The sequence below is a fragment of the Lynx rufus genome, unplaced genomic scaffold (genome assembly GCF_022079265.1).
Source record: "Lynx rufus isolate CCGP_SWC_20201006 ecotype Redwood Valley unplaced genomic scaffold, mLynRuf1.p SCAF_26, whole genome shotgun sequence".
In the NCBI taxonomy this organism is placed as follows: domain Eukaryota; kingdom Metazoa; phylum Chordata; class Mammalia; order Carnivora; family Felidae; genus Lynx; species Lynx rufus.
In genome coordinates this window covers 11,790,891-11,815,920 of record NW_025814841.1, presented here as the reverse complement: position 1 = coordinate 11,815,920, position 25,030 = coordinate 11,790,891, and the positions used below count along the sequence as shown (strand labels likewise).

Below are 25,030 nucleotides of genomic sequence, written 5' to 3'. Positions count from 1 at the left end.
ATCTCAAGATAATAATGGCATATGTCATTTCCTACAAACATATTTAAACATAATTTTTGGATATATGTTTCTCCTACCCTTAACAAAATTCCTTCTACTTCGACGTAATTTTTCTATACTTCACACTTGGTGGTAGTGGGGAAGGGGGTATGAAGCCAGAGAGGGCAAGGATTTACAAAAAGGGAAGAATTCTGATGTCCAAAACAAAATGCAGGACATGGGTTCTGCTGTCAATTTTGTAATTTTGTAGGGGCACCTGTCTGGCTCAGTCAGAAGAGCATGCTACCCTTGATCTCAGATTTGTGAGTTCAAGCCCCACGTTGGGTGCAGGGAATACTAAAATAAATAAATAGGTAAACTTTTTAAAAATCTGTGATTTTATAAAGTTAAAGTGCCTGGGTTGGGCCCATTTTGGTAAATGAGATTTATAGAATGAGGACTGAATACATGAAGACAAACTACCATGAAAATATTTGATCAGGAGAATGTCATTCTGGTCGTGAAAATAAACCTGTATCTATATTTGATGGGCCTCTTATTCTGGACTCTCTGGTCTCCTTACATAATTCTTATAACTTGATTTGCCATTTGCTTTATCCTTTACTGTTAATGCTTTGCATTTTTAATGGTTTTAGTTTTTGTTTTTTCTCAGAATACTGACTTTTTAATCAGTATCTCTTTAAGCCTCTCGCCGCTATTATGTTTATCTGCTGTCTGCCTGAGAGAATTAGGTTGATATTACAAATACAATATTTAAAGGGGCGCCTGGGTGGCGCAGTCGGTTAAGCATCCGACTTCAGCCAGGTCACGATCTCGCGGTCCGTGAGTTCGAGCCCCGCGTCGGGCTCTGGGCTGATGGCTCAGAGCCTGGAGCCTGTTTCTGATACTGTGTCTCCCTCTCTCTCTGCCCCTCCCCGTTCATGCTCTGTCTCTCTCTGTCCCAAAAATAAATAAACGTTGAAAAAAAAATTAAAAAAAAAAATACAATATTTAAAGTTCACAGAGTTGCTTGCAGATGCTGGGCTTATTGGACAATACTTTGCAAATAGTTGGTACTCAAACTATTTTATATCTAGTCACACCTGTGATATCATGGAAACTGTACTGTTAGCATGATCTGACGTGTTTGTTGTTTATTGTGTTATGGGTTCTTTATTCCTGTGTTCACTCTAACTAACCCCTTCCCTAAAAGAAGGTTTTATTAAGTAGGAAGTGGTGTGTTGGGATTAGTTGTTACATATGTGGCTCTTACCAGCATTTGAGCTTGTTTCCTACATTCTAAATGTCGTATAGTACTGTCCGTAGATCTATTCAGTTGAAATGCTAATCGTCCATAGTGGCAGTTTGTCCATCTTATGATCCTGTTTGTTCTAACTTGCATTGTAGTACGCAGCCGATGATGGACTTGTACACACAAATGACCAGGCCAGGACTCTACCCAAAGAATGGGTTTGTATTTAAGGGCCCCAGCAGTTAGACCATCCTCAGAAAAGAAGGTAAGGCGCTATAATGTGAAAGCTCAATCATAAAGGGCCAAATAGAGATCGAGAATCTGAATGTATTTTTTATGAGTCGTGTAAGAAGTTCCCCCTTTTCTTTAGTATGATGTAGGAGTGACAGAGATTCTGGAAGAATTGGGAGACTGGAATTCAGTGTGTCATCCAAGGAGACAGTATCTTAGAAACATTTATGGATCGTAGTTGTATGTTATTTGGGGGTAAGGGAAAACTTGTCAATTTAGAAATTCATTTGCTAGATTTAATGTGGAATACAGTTTGGGTATGCTTTTTTGTTGTTGTTTTAATTTAGGTAAAAATCATAACAAAATCTACCATTTAAAAATAAAAATTTTTAACATGTATTTACTTTTGAGAGAGAGACAGAACATGAGTGGGGGAGGGGCAGAGGGAGGGAGACACAGAATCCGAAGCAGGCTCCAGGCTCTGAGCTGTCAGCACAGAACCCGATGCAGGGCTCTAACACACGAACAGTGAGATCATGACCTGAGCCGAAGTAGGACACTTAACTGACTGAGCCACCCAGGCGCCACCCCTAAAATCCATCATTATTATAAGTATACAGTTCAGTGGCAGTTAGTATATTCATAACATGTGCAACCACCACGTCTATCTAGTTCCAAAACACTTTCATCACCCCAAAAGAAAACCCCAAACCCATTAAGCATATCTTCCTATTTTCCTTCCCCATAGACCCTGGAAACACCATTCCTGTCTGCGTGGATTTGCCTTTAGTGCGTATTTCATAAAAATGGAATCCTACAATATGTGGCCCTTTTGTGTCTGGCTTCTTTCACTTCCCAGGTTTTTGAGGTTCATCCTTGTTGGAGCCTGTATCAGTACTTCCTTTCTTTTCATAGTTGAATAACATTCCATTGTATGGATAGACCGCATTTTTTATTCATTCCTCTTTTGATAGACATTTGAGTTGTTTCTGCCTTCTTGCTATTGTAAATAGTGCTGATATGAACATTTACGTACAAAGATTTGAGTACCTGTTTTTTAATTCTCTTGGGTATGTATCTAGGAGTGGAATCACAGAGTCCTATGGTAATTCTGTTGAGTGGACTTTTTTCCCATTTCATTTTTTTTAATGGTGGTAAAGTATACATAACATAAAATTAACCATTTTTAAGTGTATGGTTCAGTGGCATTAAGTACAGTCACATTATTATGTAACCATCACCACCATCTATTGTCATCATCTCAAACTGACACTCCCCTCTTCCCTCACACTCTGGCAAGTACCTTTCTACTTCCTGTTTCTATACATTTGACTATTCTAGGTAACTCAAAAATGGAATAACCTAATATTTGTCTTTTCATGATTAGCTTATTTCCATTAGCATAATTTTTTTTTTAATGTTTATTTTTAAGACAGAGCATGAGCAGAAGAGGGGTGGAAAGAGAGGGAGACACAGAATCCAAGGCAGGCTCCAGGCTCCAGGCTCTGAGCTGTCAGCATAGAGCCCGACGCGAGGCTTGAACTCGTCAACCACGAGATCATGACCTGAGCCGAAGTTGGACGCTCAACCGACTGAGCCACCCATGTACTCCCATTAGCATAATGTTTTTAAGGTTCATTGTCTAAATCTAGAGTAAAGGAATCCTGATAGTTTTTGAAAATAGTTTTTTAACTGGTAACCTTTTCTTAAAGGATATTGGCTTTCATTAACTAACTTGAACTTAAATAAAAACTTCGGGGGTGGGGTGGGGCACATGGGTGGTTCAGTGGGTTAAGCATCTAACTTCCACTCAGGTCAGATCTCATAGTTTATAAGTACGAGTCCCACATCAAGCTCTCTGCTGTCAGCACAGAGCCCACTTCAGATCCTCTGTCTCCCTCTTGCTCTGCCCCTACCCTACTTGCAAGCGTCCTCCCTCTCTCTCTCAAAGATAAACATTTAAAAAATACACACATACATACATACATACTTGGAAGGGAAAAAAAGGATACTGGGTTTCTGTGTGAGCTTGCTCTAGAGATGGCATTGTGGAGACATGGTCAGGAATTGCTGTAACTTAATTCCTTCATTTTTTTTTTTGTTGTTGTTGTTGGATTTGGTTTCCTGGTATGCCACTTTAAAATTTTGTTACTGGGGCACCTGGGTGGCTCAGTCAGTTGAGCGTCCGACTTTGGCTCAGATCATGATCTCATGGCTTGTGAGTTCAAGCCCCGTGTCGGGCTCTGTGCTGACACCTAGGAGCCTGGAGCCTGTTTCGGATTCTGTGTCTCCCTCCCTCCCTCCCTCCCTCCCTCCCTCCCTCTCTCTCTCTCTCTCTCTCAAGAATAAATTAAACATTAAAATAAAATAAAATTTTGTTACCATTTTCATGGCTGAGGACCCTATGGGCCTTAACTATATGAGTTCTAAATTGGAAAGTGTGGTTGCCAATAGTACAATATTGTCCTTGAGAAATGACAATTGGGGTCTTAGGCTCTCGTTCTGAAGTTGTAGAAACCCCAGTTCTGGGATGGAAGTGATGATTCTCTGCTATTTTCTGTGAGATTTCAAGATATCTTGGGTACTAAAGAACATTGTGCCCAGATACTTTGCAGTGGGTATGGAGTATTTTCTAGTTTAGTTCACAGGAATGAGAGCACATTATTCTAGCCTTTTGATACTCTTTTTGATCCATACTTCGTCATTTGAAATGTTCTTTATTCAACTTCTTAATGCTGTTTATGAACATGATAAGCATACTCTTCTATATCATAAAATGAATATATTGAATGAGAAATGACTAGAGGGGTGACTGGATGGTTCAGTCGAGTGTCTGACTTCAGGCACTCCCAACGTCATGATCTTGGGGTTCCTGGGTTCAAGCCCCTCGTGGGACTTTGTGCTGACAGTGGGGAGCCTGCTTCAGATCGTCTCCTTCCTTCTCTCTCTGCTCCTCCCCTGCTTGCACACACGCTCTCAAAAATAAATAAACATTAAAATCTTTAAAAAGAAAAGAAATGACTAGACATGGAACTTTGTTCTTTTTTTAAAATGTTACTTTGAGAGAGCGTGTGTGCATGCACACACATACAAGACAGGGAGGGAGAGAGAGAATCCCAAGTAGTCTTATGGGCTGTCAGTGCAGAGCCCCATACAGGGCTCTATCTCACCAATGGCAAGATACCATGATCAAGAGTAGGATGCTTAACCAACTGAGCCACCCAGGCACCTCAGCTTTTTGTTATTATATGAGAAATGTCCTAACTTGACTATAACCATTACTCAACTCTGATTCTGTCTTATGTTTATATATTTGAAGTCATGATGGAAATATCAGGTGCTCTGTTAAAATCCAGGTGTTTGCATTTATTATTGTAAAATTAGATTGATCTACTTTTATATTGAAATTTTAAAAAATTCACATGGAGTACTGGCTGAAACACCTGGCTAAGTTATCAGTTATTTAATGATCTCAGCGATCCTGGGAGGTAAGGATCATAAAAGTATTGTGTGCTCATTGTAAAGAATTTGGAACATACAGACAGGTGCAAAGAAGTCACTAATAATTCCACCCTCCAGAAATAACCATAATGAATATTTTCTTTCAGATTCTTTTTTGTACTTCCTTATGCAATTTGGACCCCATTTATTTCCCTTTAACCTTCTCGTGCCTATATATTTTTTCTCATCATCTATATTAATAATCAAATTTATCATCACTAGTCATCTCTTAAACATCACTAGAATGCCTTATGCTCTGTAAGCAATTTTATATCTCCAGTGCCATTTAAGTCTCATTGCAGCACTGTGAGGCATCAGGGCAGGTACCCATGGCTCCATGTGACAGATGAGGAAATGAAACCCAGAGAGGTTGGGTAACTTTCTGAGTCCTACAGTTAATGACCAAGCTGACTAAAGATACATCACTTTGAGTTTCAGTCTTGGTGCTCTTTTCTACTAAACAAATAAGAGCCTGGCAGAGTAAGTACTTATAGTGGGATGGATGGTGGCCCCAAATAAATGTCCACATCCTAATCCCTGGAACCTGTGACTATTACCTTATCTGGCAAAAAAAAAAAAAAAAAAAGTAAGGATCTTGAGGGGAGTTTATCCTGGATTATGTGGGTGGGCCCTTAATGCAATTATAAAAGAGGCAGAAATAGGGGCACCTGGGCGGCACAGTCAGTGGAGCACGTGACTCTTGATCTCAGGGTCATGAGTTCAAGCTTTCACACTGGGTATGGAGCCTACTTACAAAAAAGGGCAGTGGGGAGGAGACCAGATGGACACAGGAGAAGAGGAGGCAATATGACCATGGAGGCAGAGATTTAAATAATACAGACATAAGCCAGGGATCACCTGCGACCATTGAAAGGTGGAGAAGGCAAAGAATTGTTCCCTAGGGCCTCTGGAGGATGTACATCCTGGCTGACACCTTGATTTCTGGCCGCCAGATATGTGAGAGAAGTTTCTGTTTTAAGTCATCAAATTACATTATTTTTTACAGCAATGACGGGAAACTAGTAACAGTACTTGAAAAATTTATTGAAAGCATGATGCCATTACTGGTTATGGAGTCAGATAAAGGTAGCCAAAGCCCATGATAAGGTCTGATAAAGAAGTTTCAGTATTCTGCCTTCTTGTATAGCCAACATTTGTCAGCTAACCCAAGAATTACTCTAGGTATGCCTCTTTTTTTATCATAAAAGATCCCCAACTACTGCTCACAAGCTGTTGAAGATGCCCTCTTGGGAAGGAGGTTTGATGGCTGTCTGGAAAAAAATGCCTCCTCAAAAGGCCAGAGTTCTTGTTTGTACCCCCAACTCCCTCACCATAAGCTCCAAGTGTAACTCTCCTAGTATGTTGGGGGGGTGGGGGGGCAGGACCAGCTCATAAATTTGTCAACAAATGCTTGGCTATAAACATATTTTGCATACATATGGAGAGACAGTTCTTCAGAGGTAACATTTCCCTATTCTGTAAAATGCACATAACCTCACTTCTTCATATGTGACTTAACTTTTCTAGGTAAGAATCAGGTGGGTTAATGAGCGTAAGCAAGTTTTACAAACTATAAAGTTCTGCATATAGACAAATAACTACTTTATTGCTATGATTACAATAATCAATACAGAAGCAATGTTGATGACTATTATCTATGCTCCAGACATTGTTCAGATTTCACCAATTTTTCCATTAATGTTCTTTTTCATTTCCATGATCTAGTTCCATGATCCAATCTATGAATCCATGTTGCAGTTATTTGGCCTGTCTCCTTAGTATCCTCTAGTCCATGTTAGTTTCTCAGTCTTTGCTTATTTTTCATGACCTTGACAATTTTGAGGTATTCTGCTTTTGAGGTATTTTGTGGGCTATCCTTGATTTTGAATTTGTTAGATGCTTTTTTGGCAATTATACTGGGGTAGTGGGTATTGGGAAAGAATAATACCATGGAGGTGAAGTGCGCATCCTATGACATAATATCTGGGATGCTATTACCTACATAACATTACTGGCGGTGCAATCTTGATCATTTGCTGAATGTCTTAGTTCATTCTGGCTGCCGTAACACAATTCCATGGACTGGGTGTTTTATAAATAACAAACCTCTAATTTCTCACAGTTCTAGAGGCAGGGAGGTCCAAGATGAAGTGTTCACATTTTCCTTTGCTTTTTTTGTGAGAACTTTTGTCTATACTGGGTATTTTTGGAAGTTCTTGTGATGTGTTAAGCCTGGTATTTTCACAACAGCTAGGTTTTAAGGAAAAACAAAAGAATACCCAACAATCAAACAAAAACCATGCAGCTTTCATTTGGAGAGTATCTTTTATACCTGGCCTCTTAAGTATATAGTTTAGATTACTTTGTAGTTCAAAAATTATCTGTCTTGCACTATCAACAATAGCCAAATTATGGAAAGAGCTCAAATGTCCATCGACTGATGAATGGATAAAAAAGATGTGCTGTGTGTGTGTGTGTGTGTGTGTGTGTGTGTGTGTGTGTGTGTGTGTACTGGAATATTACTCGGTGATCAAAAAGAATGAAATCTGGCCATTTGCAACAACACAGATGGAACTAGAGTGTATTATGCTAAGCAAAATAAGTCAGAGAACAACAAACATGATTTCACTCCTATGATGAATTTAAGATACAAACAGATGAACATAAAGGAAAGGAAGCAAAAATAATATAAAAACAGGGAGATAAACCATAAAAGACTCAAATACAGAGAACAAACTGAGAGTTGCTGGTGGGGTGGGAGGTGGGGGATGGACTAAATGGGTGATGGGCATTAAGGAGTATTTGAGATGGGATGAGCACTGGGTGTTATATGTAACTAATGAATCACTAAATTCTATTTCTGAAATTATTATTACACTATATGTTAACTAACTGGGATTTAAATTTTTAAAAAATGATATGTCTTTTGTATTATATAATTATTTGTTTGGACCAATATAGTGACTAATATTTTAGTTTCTGGCCAAAATATTCAAGATGTTTCTTGGATAAATGAGATTTTAAAATGAAACAAGATTTTACTTTCTTTCTCTTTCAGCTAGTATTTATAATAGTGGGCAGCAACAGCTACCTAAATGCCGATTAGTGATTTAAGTGACAAAAAGGCTATCAAAACATTTTTCTCTGATGAAAGAATCTGAGTTATGGGTTTTATTTTACCTATTATATAAGGAAAAAGAAACTATTTCTTTGTCCTAACAAAGAAATCTCACAAATGACTTAATTTTTTTAGAAAAGAGATGTCAAAATTGCTACAAGGAAATAAAATATTACAACTAATCAGAATTGCAGGGTTTTTAAGGGGTTTAGCTTCATTTCATAAGACGTAACCCCAGTTGGTGAAATCCAGTTTTCTTAAATGATTTCTTTGTACATGGTACTTTCAATGTCCGTGTACAAAAAAACATTTTTTAACACAGATCTTACTGGAAAGAGATTTGTGAATATTTGCAGTTGTAACTTCAAAATTATCTTTGCATAATAGTTTCTTTATACTTTTACTCTTTTCTGCAGCTAAGGGAAAATAGGAAACATTCGTTGTTTTTTGTTTGTTTTGGGGGTTTTTGTTGTTTTGAGGGGGAGTTGAAGGTTTTGTGGGGTTTGTCTTTTGTTAACAGCTTGAAGTCTAAAGTTTGATTACTAAACACTAAAATTCCATTGGATACTACTGGGATTAAAAAGCAAGGGGCACCTGGGTGGCTCAGTCAGTTGAGCGTCCGACTTCCACTCAGGTCATGATGTCACGGTTTGTTAGTTCGAGCCCCAAATCAGGCTCTGTGCTGACAGCTCAGGGCCTGGAGCCTGCTTCGGATTCTGTGTCCCCCTCTCTCTCTGCCCCTCCCCTGCTCATGTTCTGTCTCTCAAAAGTGAATAAACACTAAAAAAAAAAAAAAAAAAAAAAAAAAGGCAGGCTTCAGAGGTGAGTGGGTCGCTCAGTCAAGCATCTGACTTCAGCTCAGGGACTTCAAGACCCATATCAGGCTCCACACTGAGGGTGTAGAGCCTGTTTGGGATTCTCTCTCTGCCCCTTCCATATGCATGTGCACTCTTTCTTGCTTTTCTCTCTCAAAATAAGCTGAAAAAAAAAACAGGCTTGAGAAAGCTAAACTTTTCATTTTTTTCAGACTTTTCTACGTTTTCACAGAATATGAAGGTATAGTTTTCAGCATCTACATTGGTTTCTTATTAGAATGATAATATGAGCTGGGAATGGGAAAGGTTTTATTTATTGACTCTGATAACAGGCCCATGGTTGACTGACTTGACTGGATCCAAGGGCTTGCTCTTTCCAAACTGTCTCTGTAGGGTACCTCCAGCAACCCTTGGCTTACATCCTTCCATCTTAAATCCAGAAGCAGGCCAGGAATTGAGGTTATTTGGCCTGGCTTAGGTCCATTTCAGAAAGCACTGTGGCCAGGAACATGCAGGGCTCTGATTGGCCATGTCTGTGTCACTTGTTGGGCTCAGTTGTAAAGTTGCTTCATTATGGGCTTAAGATTAGGTTATGGGACAGTCAGTTATTTAAGGACAATTCAGATGCTTTTGCCAAAAGAAGAATATAGTAGATCTTGGACAATTGTGTTGGTAGATCATTGATAGAGATTTTATTTGTACTTAGTAACCAAGGGGAAACTTGCGTGTCCTGTGTTTTACACTAAGTACTAAATTACAGTCACTTTGTAAACCACATTTTAAGAATGATTTCTAACAAGTATTTCCCTGTTTTATAAATACCTGATTCTAAATTTGTATCAATTTTAGAGTCTATTATTAAAGCAAATCTAACCTTGACCATGATTTCAAACTGGCCATATGAACAGATCTGAACTCTGAAGAACCATTTTATGTCTATCTGCAGTCCAGTTTCTCATCTACTTGTGAAAACATGCACAATGCCAAAAGTTTTCACTTTAAAGTTTTTGTGTGATGGGGCATCTGGGTGGCTCGGTCAGTCGGGCAACCAACTCTTGATTTCACTCAGGTCATGATCTTGCAGCTCGTGAATTCGAGTCCCACGTCGGGCTCTGTGCTGATGGTGCACAGCCTGCTTTGTTTTCCCTCTCTCCGCCTATCTCTCTCTCTCACACAATGAATGAATGTATGAATGCATGTATGTTTTTGTGTGGTGTATAAGTGAAATAGCATAACGGAACCAATTTGTGTTCAAATTCTGGACCTGCCGATGACTACTTTAATTGCTCTGTGCCTCCGTTTCTCCATCTGTATGATGGGGATAGCATGGTAATCTTTATAGGATGGTTGTGCAGATGAATGAATTCACATAAAGGTTGTCTATCAACTGTTCACTGAAAGAGTTGATGTTTCCTATAATGTCATGCCTCATTGCTTCTTATTGACTCAAATATTTTTGTTTCATATTTGAAATTTCTTATACTAGACTTTAATTTTCAAAAATTGTCTTAATGGTTTTAATAATGGCATCAAGCCTCTTAATATCAGAAGAATTGCTATGATGGGGTGCCTGAGTGGCTCAGTCAGTTGAGCTCTTGATTTCAGCTCAGGTTGTGATCCCAGGGTCATGGGATCGAGCCCCATGTCAGGCTCTGTGCTGAGCATAGAGTCTTCTTGTGGTTTCTCTCTCTCTCTCCCTGTGTCCCTCTCCCCAGCTTGCATGTGTGCGCGCTCTCTCTCTCTCTCTCTCTTCCAAATAAAAATTAAAAACACAACAAAACAAAAAAACGCTGTTGTAACTTGAGGACCCAGACTGAGGAATGTCTGTATGTATAGACATTGTGAAATAGTCACTCCACAAAGGAGCTGAGTAAAGTATGGAGGTGCAAACATACACATCAACACATGGTAACACAAGGGAGGGAGCTGTGGGAATGCCAGTTACCACGTAAATTTCATCTGCCAGCACTGCTCCTTGAGAACTTGCTATAGAAATCCCAACTATGTGTAAAATAACGGCTTCGGATTCTGTGTCTCCCTTTCTCTCTGCCCCTCCTCTGCTCATGCTCTGTCTCTGTCTCAAAAATAAATAAAACATTAAAAAGAAAAAAAGAATCCCAACTATGTGTAAAATAAAATTGTGGACTCCCTTAAGGCTTTTTTTTTTTGGGGGGGGGGGCTTTTGTAATTTGAAATCGTTTTATTATAGCTGCCAATAATTGAAAATTTAGAGACTGTAATATTTCCTTTTATTGTCTTGTGTTGTTTTTTTCAGTGTTTGAAAGATGTATGGTGATCCCGAAACCGTCAGATATATCAACTTCTAGCAACTTCAGGGGAAGTTTGTCTACACTCAGGCTGCAGTATTTTCAGCAAACGTGATTGGACAGTGGGCCTGTGCCCTATCTTTTGGTAGAGGAAAAAATTTGAGCCAATGAAGCCAAATCCTTCTAGCAAGCAGCATGCCTGGCTCCTTGCTGATTGCAAATAGGCATTTAAAATGTGAATTGGAAATTGAGTGACTCTAATACTTCCAGCTAACGTGGCATCATAGGTGTTTCCTAAGTTTTAAGTCTTGGACAAAAAATACTAGTGTCTACCGTCTCCATCAGGAACTCTGTTGTGGAAGCTTCATTTGTGTGTTTCCATTTTTCTATCTCCATCTCCCTATCTTCTGCACGAGTGTGCCCTCTTAACTAAGTAATTCAAGAATAAGATCTTGGAATACTTGAGTCACAAACTTAAGAAATAAAACTATTCTCCCACTATCTTGGCCATCATGGTGTCTTACAGTTAAAAACGAATGAAAATGATTTTTAAAACACCTTGGGATAAATTAGAAGATATTGTACACCCACTGCAAAACATACATGGCTTAAAAGTTGCATCTTTTTTCTCAGCAGGTACCAGTTGTAAATAATGAACTAGGGGCCAAAATGCAAAACCAAAAATGAAGCAGCTATGTGTAGCTAGTAATTTCTAGTTTAAACTGTAACTGAACATTGTGGCTTCAAATGTATTATTTTATATTGTACTTTTCCCATTACTGATGGTTTGGACTTTAATAAGAGATATTCCATAGTTTTTAATATCGCAAAATGAGAATATTTGAACAGTGTATTCTAGAAAGCAATATACTAACTGAAGTGAATGCTTGTATATATTAAGATATAGCCTTAAACCTTTCTCTCTAATGCCTTAACTGTCAAATAATTAAAACTTTTAAAAGCATAGGATTAGAGTCAGCATGCTGGACTGAGAGGTAAACACTGAAGCGGTTAGAGCAGTTACTGATGCTGTCAGCGTTTAGCACTATGTGTTTAGCTGTGTGTATGCTACAAAAGTGCAATATTAGACACTAGCTAGTACTGCTGCCTCATGGAACTCCAAAGAGGAAAACAGGATTTGATTAAGTAAGTGCACATGTATCTTTAAGTTCCTCCTATTTGTCCTTGGCTTGGATGCAATGCCATGCAGATTTATGTGGCTGCTATTTTTTATTTACTTTGCATTACTTTGATTAACACCTTGAATGGAGAGCCAAACCTTCCCTCTTCACTTGACCAGCAATGGCCCTTTAACTGCAGTAGGAAAAAAGAAAAAACAAAAAAACCTTTTTGTGTGAAAACTGGTGACAACTGGCACTTAGGATCAGAAAAAGAGTTGTTTATACTTGATGCCTTAAGATGCTGTCTGCCCAAAGCTCTGAAAGCCTTAAAGATAGTAATACTTAACTACAATACTACTGAGAGTTTTCATAGAATTGTTACATTTGATAATAAAACATGCCTGTTTAATCTCAAAGTGTGTGTTCTTTTTTATTACTGAAACGGTTAGGGTCATGGAAAGGGTGTGGGTAAGCCATCTTTTCCTGAGGTGGTAAGGTTTTTCCCTAAGTTTGCTATAAGGATTTGCTCGCACTCTCTCTCTCTAAATAAATAAACATTAAAAAAAAGTGTTTAGGGGCACCTGGATGGCTCAGGAGGTTAAGCCTCCGACTTTGGCTCAGGTGTCATGATCTCACAGTTAGTGAGTTCAAGCCCTGTGTCATGCACTGTGCTGACCACTTAGAGCCTGGAGCCCGCTCCGGATTCTGTGTCTACCTCTCTCTCTCTACCCCTCCCCCACTCACACTCTCACTTCCTCTCTCTCTCTCTCTCTCTCTCTCCTTCAAAAATAAACGTTAAAAAAAATTTTTTTTAACGTTTGAGAGCATGTGTGTGCACACGTGAGAGCAGGGGAGGGGAAGAGAGAATCTCAACCAGGATCCTTGCTATCAGCGCAGAGCCCATCTCGGGGCTCCATCTCATAAGAATCGTGAGATCATGACCTGGGCCGAAATTGGAGACTCTTACTCAATTGACTGAGCCACCGGGGCACCCCTTCAAATCAAATTCTATCCATTCTTCAAGTCTTTCCTGAGTGGTGCTACTTCAGAGTTGTATATATTGTCAGTATCACTTGACATATATAATCTTGTTAACAGAGCACAAGTGTATCAGTTCTGAATTTAGGTTATAACCTCGTGGACAGGAAGTATGCCTCTATTTCCCTCTGTTTAGCACATTTCTATTCACTCAATTAGCCCTTATTAAGCATTCACCGAATGAAGTTTAGTTCACGTGGGAAAGTCCCAGTCCTTGCCAATATCATTTACAAAAATGGAGCTGTTGCTTTCAGGTTTGTACTTCACCTTTGGGTGTGTCTGGTATCATCTGTAAGGAGGTGGTAGAGTTCTCTAGACAAGCTGAGATTCTGACCCATGTTCATGATCTCTGGCAGGCATTTGACATTGCCCAGTCTATTCCCTGCCTTCAAAAACAAAGTTGCCTGTGCTGAACTCATTTGTCTGTTTACCTCCTTGAAATTGTCCCACGTGTAGCTGCTGTTCGCATGGCAGAAAAGAAAAATAGGATGTCGAACAGTAAGGAAAGGAAGACAAGATGAGGGCAAAGAGGACCAGAATATATAAAATACCTTAAAGGTTCATCTTTTAGGATCATAGTTGATTACACAATTTCTCTTCCTTTCCCTGCTTTCCCCAGCGGTGGTTGGAAGGGGTGGGTAACCTGCAAAAGTAAAGGGTACACTTTGTACCCTTTAGCCAGCTTCAACAATTATGAACTCCAGGCCCATCTTGCTTTATATCTCTTTCCTTTTTTCCCCCCCGTTGTATTATTTTGAAACAAATGTTTTGGGTCAAGTTTAAAATGTATCTCTGGGGATGCCTGTGTGGCTCAGTCAATTAAGCATCTGACTTTGGTTCAGGTCATGATCTCACAGCTCGTGAGTTCGAGCTCCCTGTCCGTCTCTGTGCTGACAGCTCGGAGCCTGGAGCCTGCCCCGGCCTGCGCCCTCTCTCACTCTGCCCCTTCCCCACTCCCACTTTGTCTCTCTCTCAAAAACAAACATTAAATATTTTTTTTAAATTGAGCCACTGTAGGAGGTGCTGTTCTTGATGAAAAGAGTAGAAGACTGGAACTGAACTGAAGACATCTGTTTATGGATGTCTTTGGTTCAAGGTTGGATCTAATCTATGATCTATTCATGTTATAGTCTATGTGCTAATACAAGGAAACAGACTAGGCAGGAGATGATCTACACTCAAGACCAGAAGGCCACCGGGATGAAATTCGCAAGTAAGACCACTAAATGGGTGCCATAGGGAGAAAACTGTTTTTTTCATTTTTACTGCTTCCTTTGTATTGAGCGAATTCATGAGAGCCAAGATCCCAAGGCGTGAACCTAAGGAAAAAAGGTTCAGAAGCAAACTACTTGACTTGCCCAAGCTTAGACCTGACTTTTGTCTTTATTTCAATGTGGTTCAGCACAATTCCATTATGTGGAATGTGGAGGGATATTTAAAGCCAAAAACCAAGCTAGGACTCATTATATTGGAAGAGTATACCATAAACTACAACAAAACAATCACTGAGAACACATTTTGTTAATGATAATAAGCATTATATTGGTTAAATGAATCTTCACAATAACCTATTATAGTAGGTACAACTATTATTAATAGACTAGGAAATTGAAGCATAGGTTAAGTAAAAAAACTTCATGGTTGCACAGAAAGTAAAGGAAGGGATCTGGAAAATAAAGTGAAATTTGGAGACTGGTTGATAGGGTTACTACTCCCATAGTTGCTCTTTTATCCACTTTGGCTCTTTTTCCTAGCACTGCACAAACACAGTTCATTGTTTACAGTGTCACAAAGTAGGGCTTCGTAATGTTCCTTTGGTCCACCTTTTTACCCCCTTTGGTCTGCCTTTTTATTTTATTGCCAGCAATGCATTAATTCAGCAGCTGAATTCGTAGCTGCCTATTGTTGCTGTTCTAAAAGTGAATGTAGGGGCGCCTGGGTGGCGCAGTCGGTTAAGCGTCCGACTTCAGCCAGGTCACGATCTCGCGGTCTGGGAGTTCAAGCCCCGCGTCAGGCTCTGGGCTGATGGCTCGGAGCCTGGAGCCTGTTTCCGATTCTGTGTCTCCCTCTCTCTCTGCCCCTCCCCCGTTCATGCTCTGTCTCTCTCTGTCCCAAAAATAAATAAAAAACGTTGAAAAAAAAAATTTAAAAGTGAATGTAAACGGTAACAAAGCTGCTGGTTGCACACTTGAGTTTGAACTAGTGTTTTATAACTGAAACCTGTATGATAGTAGAATTAAATACTGAGGCACCTGGGAGGCCTAGTCAGTTGAGCACCTGACTGTGGCTCAGATCATGATCTCACAGTTTGTGAGTTTGAACCCCACATGGGACTCGCTACTGTCCGAGCGGAGCCCACTTTGGATACTTTACCCCTTCTTTCTCTGCCCCTGTCCTGCTCACACACACTCTCTCTCTCAAAAATAAACAAACATAAAAAATAAAAAGAATTAAGGGGCACCTGGGTGGCTCAGTCAGGTAAGTGTCCTACTCTTGGTTTTGGCTCAGGTCATGATCTCGTGGTTTGTGAGTTCAAGTCCCGCATCCAGCTCTGCGCTGGCAGTGCAGAGCCTGCTTGGGATTCTCTCTCCCTCTCTCCCTGCCCTTTCCCCATTCATGCTTTCTCTTACTCAAAAATAAATAAGCATTAAAAAAAAAAAAAGAATTAAACACCAGAAACAACACATTAAAAAAAAATCAATGTAGTGGCGTCTGAGTGGCTCAGTTGGTTGAGTGTCCAACTCTTTTCAATTTTTTTTTTCAACGTTTTTATTTATTTTTGGGACAGACAGAGACAGAGCATGAACGGGGGAGGGGCAGAGAGAGAGGGAGACACAGAATCAGAAACAGGCTCCAGGCTCCGAGCCATCAGCCCAGAGCCTGACGCGGGGCTCGAACTCACGGACCACGAGATCGTGACCTGGCTGAAGTCGGACGCTTAACCGACTGCGCCACCCAGGCGCCCCGAGTGTCCAACTCTTGATGTCAGCGCAGGTCATGATCCCAGGGTTGGGATTGAGCCCTGCATTGGGCTCCTTGCTGAGCATGGAGCTTGCTTGAGATTTCCCTCTCTCTCTCTCTTTCTTCTGCCCTCCCTCCCCTCCTCACATGTCCTCCCCTCTCTAAAATAAAAACAGGGGCGCCTGCATGGCTCAGTCGGTTAAGCGTCTGACTTTGGCTCAGGTCATGATCTCGTGGTCCGTGAGTTCGAGCCCCGCGTCCAGCTCTGTGCCGACAGCTCAGAGCCTGGAGCCTGTTTCAGATTCTGTGTCTCCCTCTCTCTCTGACCCTCCCCCTGTTCATGCTCTGTCTCTCTCTGTCTCAAAAATAAACATTAAAAAAAATTTTTAAGTAAAAAACAAAAAATTTTTTAAAAATTAAAAAACATCAATGTAGGAGTTCCTGGCTGGCTCAGTCAGTGGAGCATGCAACTCTTGATTTCAGAGTTGTGAGTTTGCCACGTTGGATGCGGAGGAGACTACTTAAATAATGTTTAAAAAATATGAATTGTGGGGCGCCTGGGTGGCGCAGTCGGTTAAGCGTCCGACTTCAGCCAGGTCACGATCTCGCGGTCCGTGAGTTCGAGCCCTGCGTCGGGCTCTGGGCTGATGGCTCGGAGCCTGGAGCCTGTTTCCGATTCTGTGTCTCCCTCTCTCTCTGCCCCTCGCCCGTTCATGCTCTGTCTCTCTCTGTCCCAAAAATAAATAAACGTTGAAAAAAAATTAAAAAAAAATATGAATTGCTTCTCAGCCTTTTGGCTAAGATCGAATGTAGTATCTGTTTTTATCAGTTTAATATCTGGCATGTCCTATATCGGAAGACCATATATTAAATGGGTTTTTGGAGTGGGAGATGGAATAAGAGCTTGCTCCGTCCACTCCACCCATCGACTTGCTATGCAGTACTTCCAGGAACGGTGCACCCCCTCAGGGACAACAGTAGGGAAAAAAAAAAAAGAAAATCAATGTGAAATTCTTGGCTTGCTCTGCTTCTGTCCTCCCTTGTGATTCATCCTTCCCTACCTGGAGGTGTTTTTCATGGTTCCTTCCTCAGCTACCTTTTCCATCCATTCATTCTCTGAGCAAACTCATTTTCTTCCACACACACAGGTGTGCCACAGACTTCTATACTCAACACTATAATGGACATTTCCATTTGGACATCTCCCTGGCAATTCAAATTCAACATGCTTAAAATAGAACTTATCTATGACCAAAAACCTGCTTGTACTCTTGCATTCTGGTTATACTCCTTGTATTCTTTTTACTTCAGGAAGCCGTGCAGCGTACCACCAAATGTTAAAGTTAAGAAAGTCATTCTTGGGGTGCCTGGGTGGCTCAATCGGGTAAGCGTCCTACTTCGCCTCAGGTCATGATCTCGCGGTCCGTGAGTTCGAGCCCCGCGTCGGGCTCTGTGCTGACAGCTCAGAGCCTGGAGCCTGTTTCAGATTCTGTGTCTCCCTCTCTCTGACCCTCCCCCGTTCATGCTCTGTCTCTCTCTGTCTCAAAAATAAATAAACATTAAAAAGAAAAAGTCATTCTTTAACTTCCTCTTTCACGTGTTTTTGCCTCAATACTGGAGTCCTTGCATCAAATTCTGCTTTCCTCTCTTGGCAGAATGTTTAAAAAAAAAAAAAAAAACACCTTTTAAATTAACACAGATCTGGGGCACCTGCATGGCTCAGTCAGTTAAGTGTTCAACTTCAGCTCAGGTCATGATCTCTCTTTGTGAGTTTGAGCCCGGCATCGGGCTCTGTGCTGACAGCTCAGAGCCTGGAGCCTGCTTCACATTCTGTGTGTCCCTCTATCTCTGCCCCTCCCCCTCTCATGCTCTATCTCTCAAAAATAAACATTAAAAATAAATAAAGACAGATCTGATTACATGTTCCTTAGAAAAGCACTTATTGAGGTATGATTGAGATACAAGAGCTGTACATATTTAATGTACACAACTTGGATGAGTTTGGAATTAAGTACACACTCACCACAACTGATGTCACAAACATCCGTCGCCTCCAACACGTTCCTCCTGGCATCTTTATTTTTTGTATGTGTGTGATAACACACAATGATTATATATTCCTAAAATCTTTTTTTAATAAATAATTTTTTAAGTTTATTTATTTATTTTAAGAGAGAGAGAGAGAGAGGGCATGAGCAGGGGAGCAGCAGAGACAGAGGGAAAGAGAGAAAATTCCAAGCAGGCTCCACACTGACAGCGTGGAGCCCAACACGGGGCTCGAACTCACAAACCATGAGACCGTGACCTGAGCCAAAACCCAGAGTCTTTAACCAAGAAAAAACCAACCGAGCCATCCAGGTGCCCCGTTAAAATCTTTTGATTAAATGTTCCCATTTGCTATTGGAAAAAATTGACACATGTATGAGTGCATGGTATTGCATGGGATGCCTCCTGCTGCTTCTTGAGCCTTTTTTTTTCAGGGCACTCTTCCCCTCGTGTGCTACATTTTGTTGTTTTTTCTAGCTTTTTGTGGGTTTTGTCTGAAATACCCTTTTCCCCCCTCTGTTATTCCTCTTTTCACTAACTGCTACTCAGAAATATTTTTCTCAGGGAGGTCTTTTCTGATTCACTGAGATCAACTGCCTAAATTGTAACTTTCATCGAGGCAGTGTGTGTCTTCCCAGTGTATCGTTAGTGACTAGCCAGTTTTGAAATATGTACACAATAACTGTTGAATGAAAAAGTTTATGTTCATTCCTAAAGAGGAAAACTAATGTGATTCTTTTTTAAAAAAAGTAATTCTATACAGTTTTAAGAATTTTTATAAATTGAAGTGTTGCTAAACAGCGGCACCTGGTGGCTCAGTCAAGTAAGCATCTGACTTCGGCTCAGGTCCCACAGTTTGTGGGTTCGAGTACTGCGTCAGGCTCTCTGCTGTCAGCATGGAGCCTGCTTTGGATCCTCTGTCTCCCCTCTCTCTGCCCGTCCCCTGTTCACACTTACACACACACACACACACACACACACACACTCTCTCTCTCTCTCTCTCAAAAATAAGTAAACATTAAAAAAAATAAAATGTTGCAAAACAGTAAAAATTGTTTTTCTTTAGCACCATTAAAAATGTTTAAATGTCAGTATTAATGCAGTTATTAATGGTACGCTTTTTATTTTGAAGTACAAATTCAGAGAGTCACTTTGTACATTGTACACATCCAAAGTGACAGTTTTGTTTAAAATTTACCTAAACATGACGTTTTCGGCTGCTTCTGCCATCTACTGGACATATAGTGCTACTGGATCTTCAGAGTCCTATTCTCAGCCAGAGTGTTTATTCAGGATTCCAATAGGATTTTAAAAATATATTTGTATTTAAATCATGTCATAATTGATTTCTTCACGGTACTTAAAAATATAGGGTCACTTCGGTGGCTCAGTTGGTTAAGCGTCCGACTTCAGCTCAGTTCATGATCTCACGGTTCTGGTGAGTTCAATGAACCCCGCATCGGGCTCTGTGCTGACAGCTCAGAGCCTGGAGCCTACTTCGGATTCTATGTCTCCCTCTCTCTTTGCCCCTCCCCCACTCATGCTCTGTCTCTGTCTCTCTCACTCCAAAATAAGCAAACATTTAACAAATAAATAAATAAATGTTTTGGCAATTTCTCTATTACACATGAATTGTTATGTTGCTAAGTCATAATTTTGAAGAGAAGCAGTTTCCCCCACAAAATCATTGTGCTCTTTTCGATTTAAGATACGTATAACTTGGAAGTGTGATTAGTGCCCAGCAGAGCAGGTCTTGAGATGCCTGGTAAATCATCTGCACTGGCTGTTTGAGAAGTAGTTCAGTGGTAGCTCCAGGACTGGACTAGGCCCATCCAGGTCTGGCCTGAGTCAGGATGGCAAAACAGCAGAGCAACTTCATGTGCTGGGGCTTTAGAAATGACAGATTTTTTTTTTTTCTGAATTAGTTCAATTGAGGTACTCAGAGTCCACCTGCTCTCTAACTGCCTTCCCTCTATCATAAGAAAGAATTTAATCTGTTAATTACACGTTCCCAGAGGCCTGAAAGCAGTCAATGCTAGATGGCTTCAAATGGGGCCGTCTCAATCCGTGTAAATAGGGCTACTGGAATTAGTGGAAACAAACAAAACACCAAGTCAAACTGAATAAAAAAAAAAAATCAGATAATTAAATGGGAATTTCAAATAAATAGATAATTTTTATTAAATATGGCCCAAATAATACATGAGGCATAGTTATACAAAAGTGTTCTGCATTTTATCTGGCGCCTTTAATATATAATTCAATTCAATTTCACAAATATTTAGAGAGCATACTATCTGAAAGAAAAGAGGAATGGATCTTGGTACAAAGTCAGCAAACTGTGTCTACTAAAACAGAAGTTTGCTGGGAAAATCTCAGTAATAGACCACTAAATGCCAATAATGTTTTGCTTTAATTTAGGAGTATTCTTTCATATGACCAATTTGGTCAAAAATCTCTTTCTAGAGGAGTTTTTACACTAGAAAAAACTGAAGTTTAGAAAATGTCCTAAGATATCAAGTTAAAAAATATTTACTTACTTTGGAACACCTGGGAGGCTCAGTCAGTTAGGCAGCCAGCTGTTGGTTCCAGCTCAGGCCATGATCTCATGGTTTGTGAGTTGGAGCTCCACATAGGGTTCTGCGCTGACAGTGCAATGCTTGCTTGGGATTCTCTCTCCCTCTGCCCCTCCCCTACTTATTCCCTCTCTCTCTCTCTCTCAAAATAAATAAAGTTTAAAAAATATCTATCTATTTATTTACTTATTTTATTTTCGGGAGAGCAAGAGTATGCACATGAGTGTGGGAGAGGGGCAGAGGGAAAGAGAGAATCCCAAGCAGGTTCCGTGGTCAGCACAGGGCCTGATGTAGGGCTCAACACAGGACTCGACACAGGGCTCAATCCCACAACCCTGAGATCATGAACTGTGCTGAAATTGAAAGTCGGATGCTGAACCTACTGAGCCACCCAGGTGCCACAAAAAATATTTAAATGTAATATAGATTGTTTAATGTATCCCCCTTGGGAGGACTATAGCGTTCACAGTTTGACTCTGTTGGTTTGTATGATTGTAGCCCCTCCTGATCAGTGGAAGAGGAAGACAGCAAATCCTTACAATGAGTGACAAAAGAGAAAATGTATTCAGGAGGCGTGAAAGCACAGCTTCAAACAATGAGGAATAAGTGAGGCCTCTGTGAGAAACAAGTGAGGAGCAACTGAGAGTGTAACCCTGATTCCCTTTTAAAAAAACTTTTTTTAATGTTTATTTTTGAGAGACAGAGAGAGAGAGAGACAGAGACAGAGACAGGGCACAAACAAGGGAGCAGCACAGAAAGAGGGAGACACAGAATCCGAAGCAGGCTCCAGGCTCTGAGCTGTCAGCACAGAGCCCGATGCGGGGCTTGAACTCATGAACTGCGAGATCATGACCTGAACCGAAGTCAGATGCTTAACCAACTGAGCCACGCAGGCACCCCAACTCTGAGTCCCTTTTAATGAAGAGGTACAGGGGGTAAAATTTCACACTAATCCAAAATCACAATCAGAACTAGTGAACAAAACAGCTTCAAGGGATAGTTCTCACAGATAGTGTAGAATACACAATTTATGTTGGTCTTCTAAGTCACACCCACAGCTAATACTTGCTATTATCAACAACTTTTAAGTCAATTCCCAAAATATTTGTCTACAAAGTGTTTTCAAAGAGTTGAAAGTATGGGGATCAAACATGACCAAAATACAAGCCAGAATATAACTGTGGTCAGGGTGCTACATGTTTCAAAAATGAATTGATCCCATTTGGTTAAGAGGTCACAAAGGAGACGGTGTTTCAGAATAACATAAACATGTTGTTAACCAATGTGCAGTTGAGACTTTATTATATAATAAAAACAAAACTCCGTATCTTTAGGAGAGGAAAAGCTGAACTTACACAAGGATTTTCTATTTCTGTTCTGTTCCTAATAATAAGATGAAGCATTTGACAGAAGAATGTTGATGAAATAGACTTTGCCTGTATCTGATTTCAAGCAGCTAAGTCCTCAGGGGCTTTTTTTTTTTTTTAAGTTCATTTATTTTGAAAGAGAGGGAGAGAGTGTGCTCATGAGCAGGGGAGGGGCAGAGAGACAGAGGAGGGGTGGGGGGAGAGAGAGAGAGAGAGAGAGAGAGAGAAAGAGAGAGAGAATCCTAAGCAGGCTCCACACTGTCAGTGCAGAGCCTGATGCGGGGCTTGAACTCGAAGTGATCTTTGGACCATGCATCCATACCCATGCCCATTGCCATCTGGAAGCAGCTGGTATTAGAGAATAATGGATTGGCCTTCCGAAAACTCAGATATAATGCCTACTGCAAGGCAACATCTTGAGCAGTTAGAGTTCTATCTTTTCAGATTATGTATATATTTTGAATACAAAATGGCCCACTTCTCTCAAAGCAAAATGAGAGATGGAGGGGAAATAGAATGCTCCATTCTCATTACCCTTATGTGGAGGTTTTAGGGTTCAAGGGAAGAACAATGTTTCTACTAGGAAACAAACACAATCATGATTCCACTGGTTATCTATCTAAAGATTGAATAATGATCTTTGTTCTTTCATATTTTCATTTCATTTTAAGAAGCTGTCTTCCCTTTCTAGCCACTACTGTTTAGAGCAGGTACATTTGTAATTAAGCCCATCAGTCACCTTGAGGTGATTATGAAGAACTATAGGAAGAATGGTCATCATCACCTCAAGACTCTCAGAAAAACTGTTTTTCCATGAGATGGAACTCTTGCAATGAAGCTCATCTAATAAGGAGAGCGCTCTGGTATCTGCTGTCCATGGCATGGGCCCTGCCATAGCTTCAGATTTTCAAGAACCATACATTTTGTTCTCTGTCCTTTGATCTGGGTCCACTGGCAACCTCCACCGTGTTTCTAACTCCTGGTCCAGTGTTGTTTAAGGGCAAGACTTATGTATTGGCAACCAAAGCCATAAAAAGAGTTCTTGGAACCGTTTTTGCACAGCACTGAAAAACGATAGCTTCTCTCCAAATACCCTAACTTGACAAAGGCGCTATTAGGCGAATCTTCATGCCTGCTATGAATGGGATGTTCATAATTACCCCATGACTTCAGTGAGTTCTTGTGCTTCTTTCTCTCGCTCTAAAATAAGCATTTTCTCATCTAAATCTACTTCTGGGTATTGTTGGGGGAAAGTTCCTGGCATTTGTTGGAGAATGCCAGCCGTAATACAAGCAAAGATATAAACAGCGTAACAAGTTAAAACTATGTTCGGCTGCTGTGGAATATCTGAATGTATCCGCTCCCCCCACTGACCATCGTATTACTGTTTCTTTAAATATCTTGAAACGCAAATGCATTTGTCCAACCAGTTTGGGGAGTTAAAAACAAAGTTCCAAGCACAAGCTTTCTTGTAATGAGACGTGGCCTACTACACCGAAGCACCACCCAGAGCGTTTTACCGCTGCCTGAAATCAGCCGGCACGCAGGTACCGAGAGGAGTTCGGAGCCCTGGCTTCCAGATGGCCTCCAGTCCATCTCGGGGGCCTCAGCTTCCTCTCTGTAAAACGGGGCGCGGATGGGGTTCGGATCTGGAAGATGTGGCCGACGCTATTCTCCGACTGGGTCGGAAGACAAAAGCCTCGGCCAGCCCCCTGCGCTCCCACCTTTCGGAAGGGGCGGGCGAAGGGAGGGGCTTCGGCAAACGGCTGGAGCGGGCCCGGAGCGAGGGCTGTAGGCGGTGCCACCCGCGGCGACTCCCCTTCCTGCCCGCGCAGGCCCAGGCACGCCCGCAAAACGCTCCGGCTGCCCTTCGCTCCCGGCTCTCTGGTTCCCGGGCCGCCCGGGGGGACGCGGTTGGCGGCGACACCGGAGGGGGGCGGGTCAGGAAGTGGGGGCGCGGCGGCCGGGAGCTGTCCTGGGGCTGCCGAGGGGCTCGGCGACGCTGAGGACCGGCGACTCCGGGCCGCGCGGGAGCCTGAGGGGCGCCCGGACCTCCGCGGAGACGATGGCGGAGGAAGAAGGTGACGCCCCGGGGTCCAGCGCGCCAACTGTCGCTCGTGGTCGCGGGAAAGAGGGGCGGGGGCGCGAGGGGCCCAGAGGCCTGGGCTGCGGGCGGTCAGTGGCCGCGGCCGCGCGGGGTGGGGGGCGGAAAGAAGCGGGGCGGTGGCGGCGCGGGGACATTTAGGAGCGGAGTGAGTGGCCTGAAGTTTTGTCCGCCTCAGTGGGAAGCAAAGGTGGAGCTTAAAGTTGGGAATCGGGCTGGTAGAGAAAAAGCTGTGGGTGGGAGGAGTGCTTGAGAGGGGAGGCCACTAGCAGATAATTAATGGGGTGGGGAGCATAGTTTGGTTTAGAAGATGGAGGCTTGGGCACTGAGTGCATATTTGAAAGTGAGAGTGTTTAACCAAATGCCCCTCATTCTGAGTGCCCTCTTCAGAGGTCTGTGGACGCTGATAAATACGAAGTCACAGGGCGAGAGGAGCCGCACGCCTAGAGTGTAGAAAGAGGCGGGGGTTGGGGAGGGGAAACTGAAGAAGGCCTGGTCACTTACAGGTTAGGGGGAGGTGGCAAAGGCTGAAGGGTGTAAGTATTTTCGGAGGATTAGGAAGCCACGAGTGCTTTGAGGGTGAAAGTGGGTGGGCCGGAGAGAGCTTTCCATGCCCCCACAGGGCCAATGTTAAGAAAATTAAACCCTTCAGTA

At 41.7% G+C, this 25,030-nt stretch overlaps 2 protein-coding genes and 1 non-coding gene across 7 annotated transcripts in view; all 3 read left to right on the top strand.

The window, feature by feature from the left end:
* Positions 1 to 1,461, top strand: part of ESRP1 (epithelial splicing regulatory protein 1) — a 53,431-nt gene extending 51,970 nt beyond the window's left edge. For all 3 annotated transcript variants that reach the window (XM_047088988.1, XM_047088989.1, XM_047088987.1), the window contains exon 15: positions 1,387 to 1,461. In XM_047088988.1, the coding sequence (XP_046944944.1) occupies positions 1,387 to 1,461 (75 nt within the window). The remainder of the gene's footprint in view (positions 1 to 1,386) is intronic.
* A 15,599-nt stretch (positions 1,462 to 17,060) lies between these two features.
* On the top strand, positions 17,061 to 17,249 carry LOC124519092 (U2 spliceosomal RNA). Its single transcript, XR_006964001.1, has one exon. It is a non-coding gene; the product is annotated as a U2 spliceosomal RNA (small nuclear RNA).
* A 7,000-nt stretch (positions 17,250 to 24,249) lies between these two features.
* Positions 24,250 to 25,030, top strand: part of DPY19L4 (dpy-19 like 4) — a 67,021-nt gene continuing 66,240 nt past the window's right edge. For all 3 annotated transcript variants that reach the window (XM_047088940.1, XM_047088939.1, XM_047088938.1), the window contains exon 1: positions 24,250 to 24,353. In XM_047088940.1, the coding sequence (XP_046944896.1) occupies positions 24,338 to 24,353 (16 nt within the window). In that variant the 5' untranslated portion in view covers positions 24,250 to 24,337. The remainder of the gene's footprint in view (positions 24,354 to 25,030) is intronic.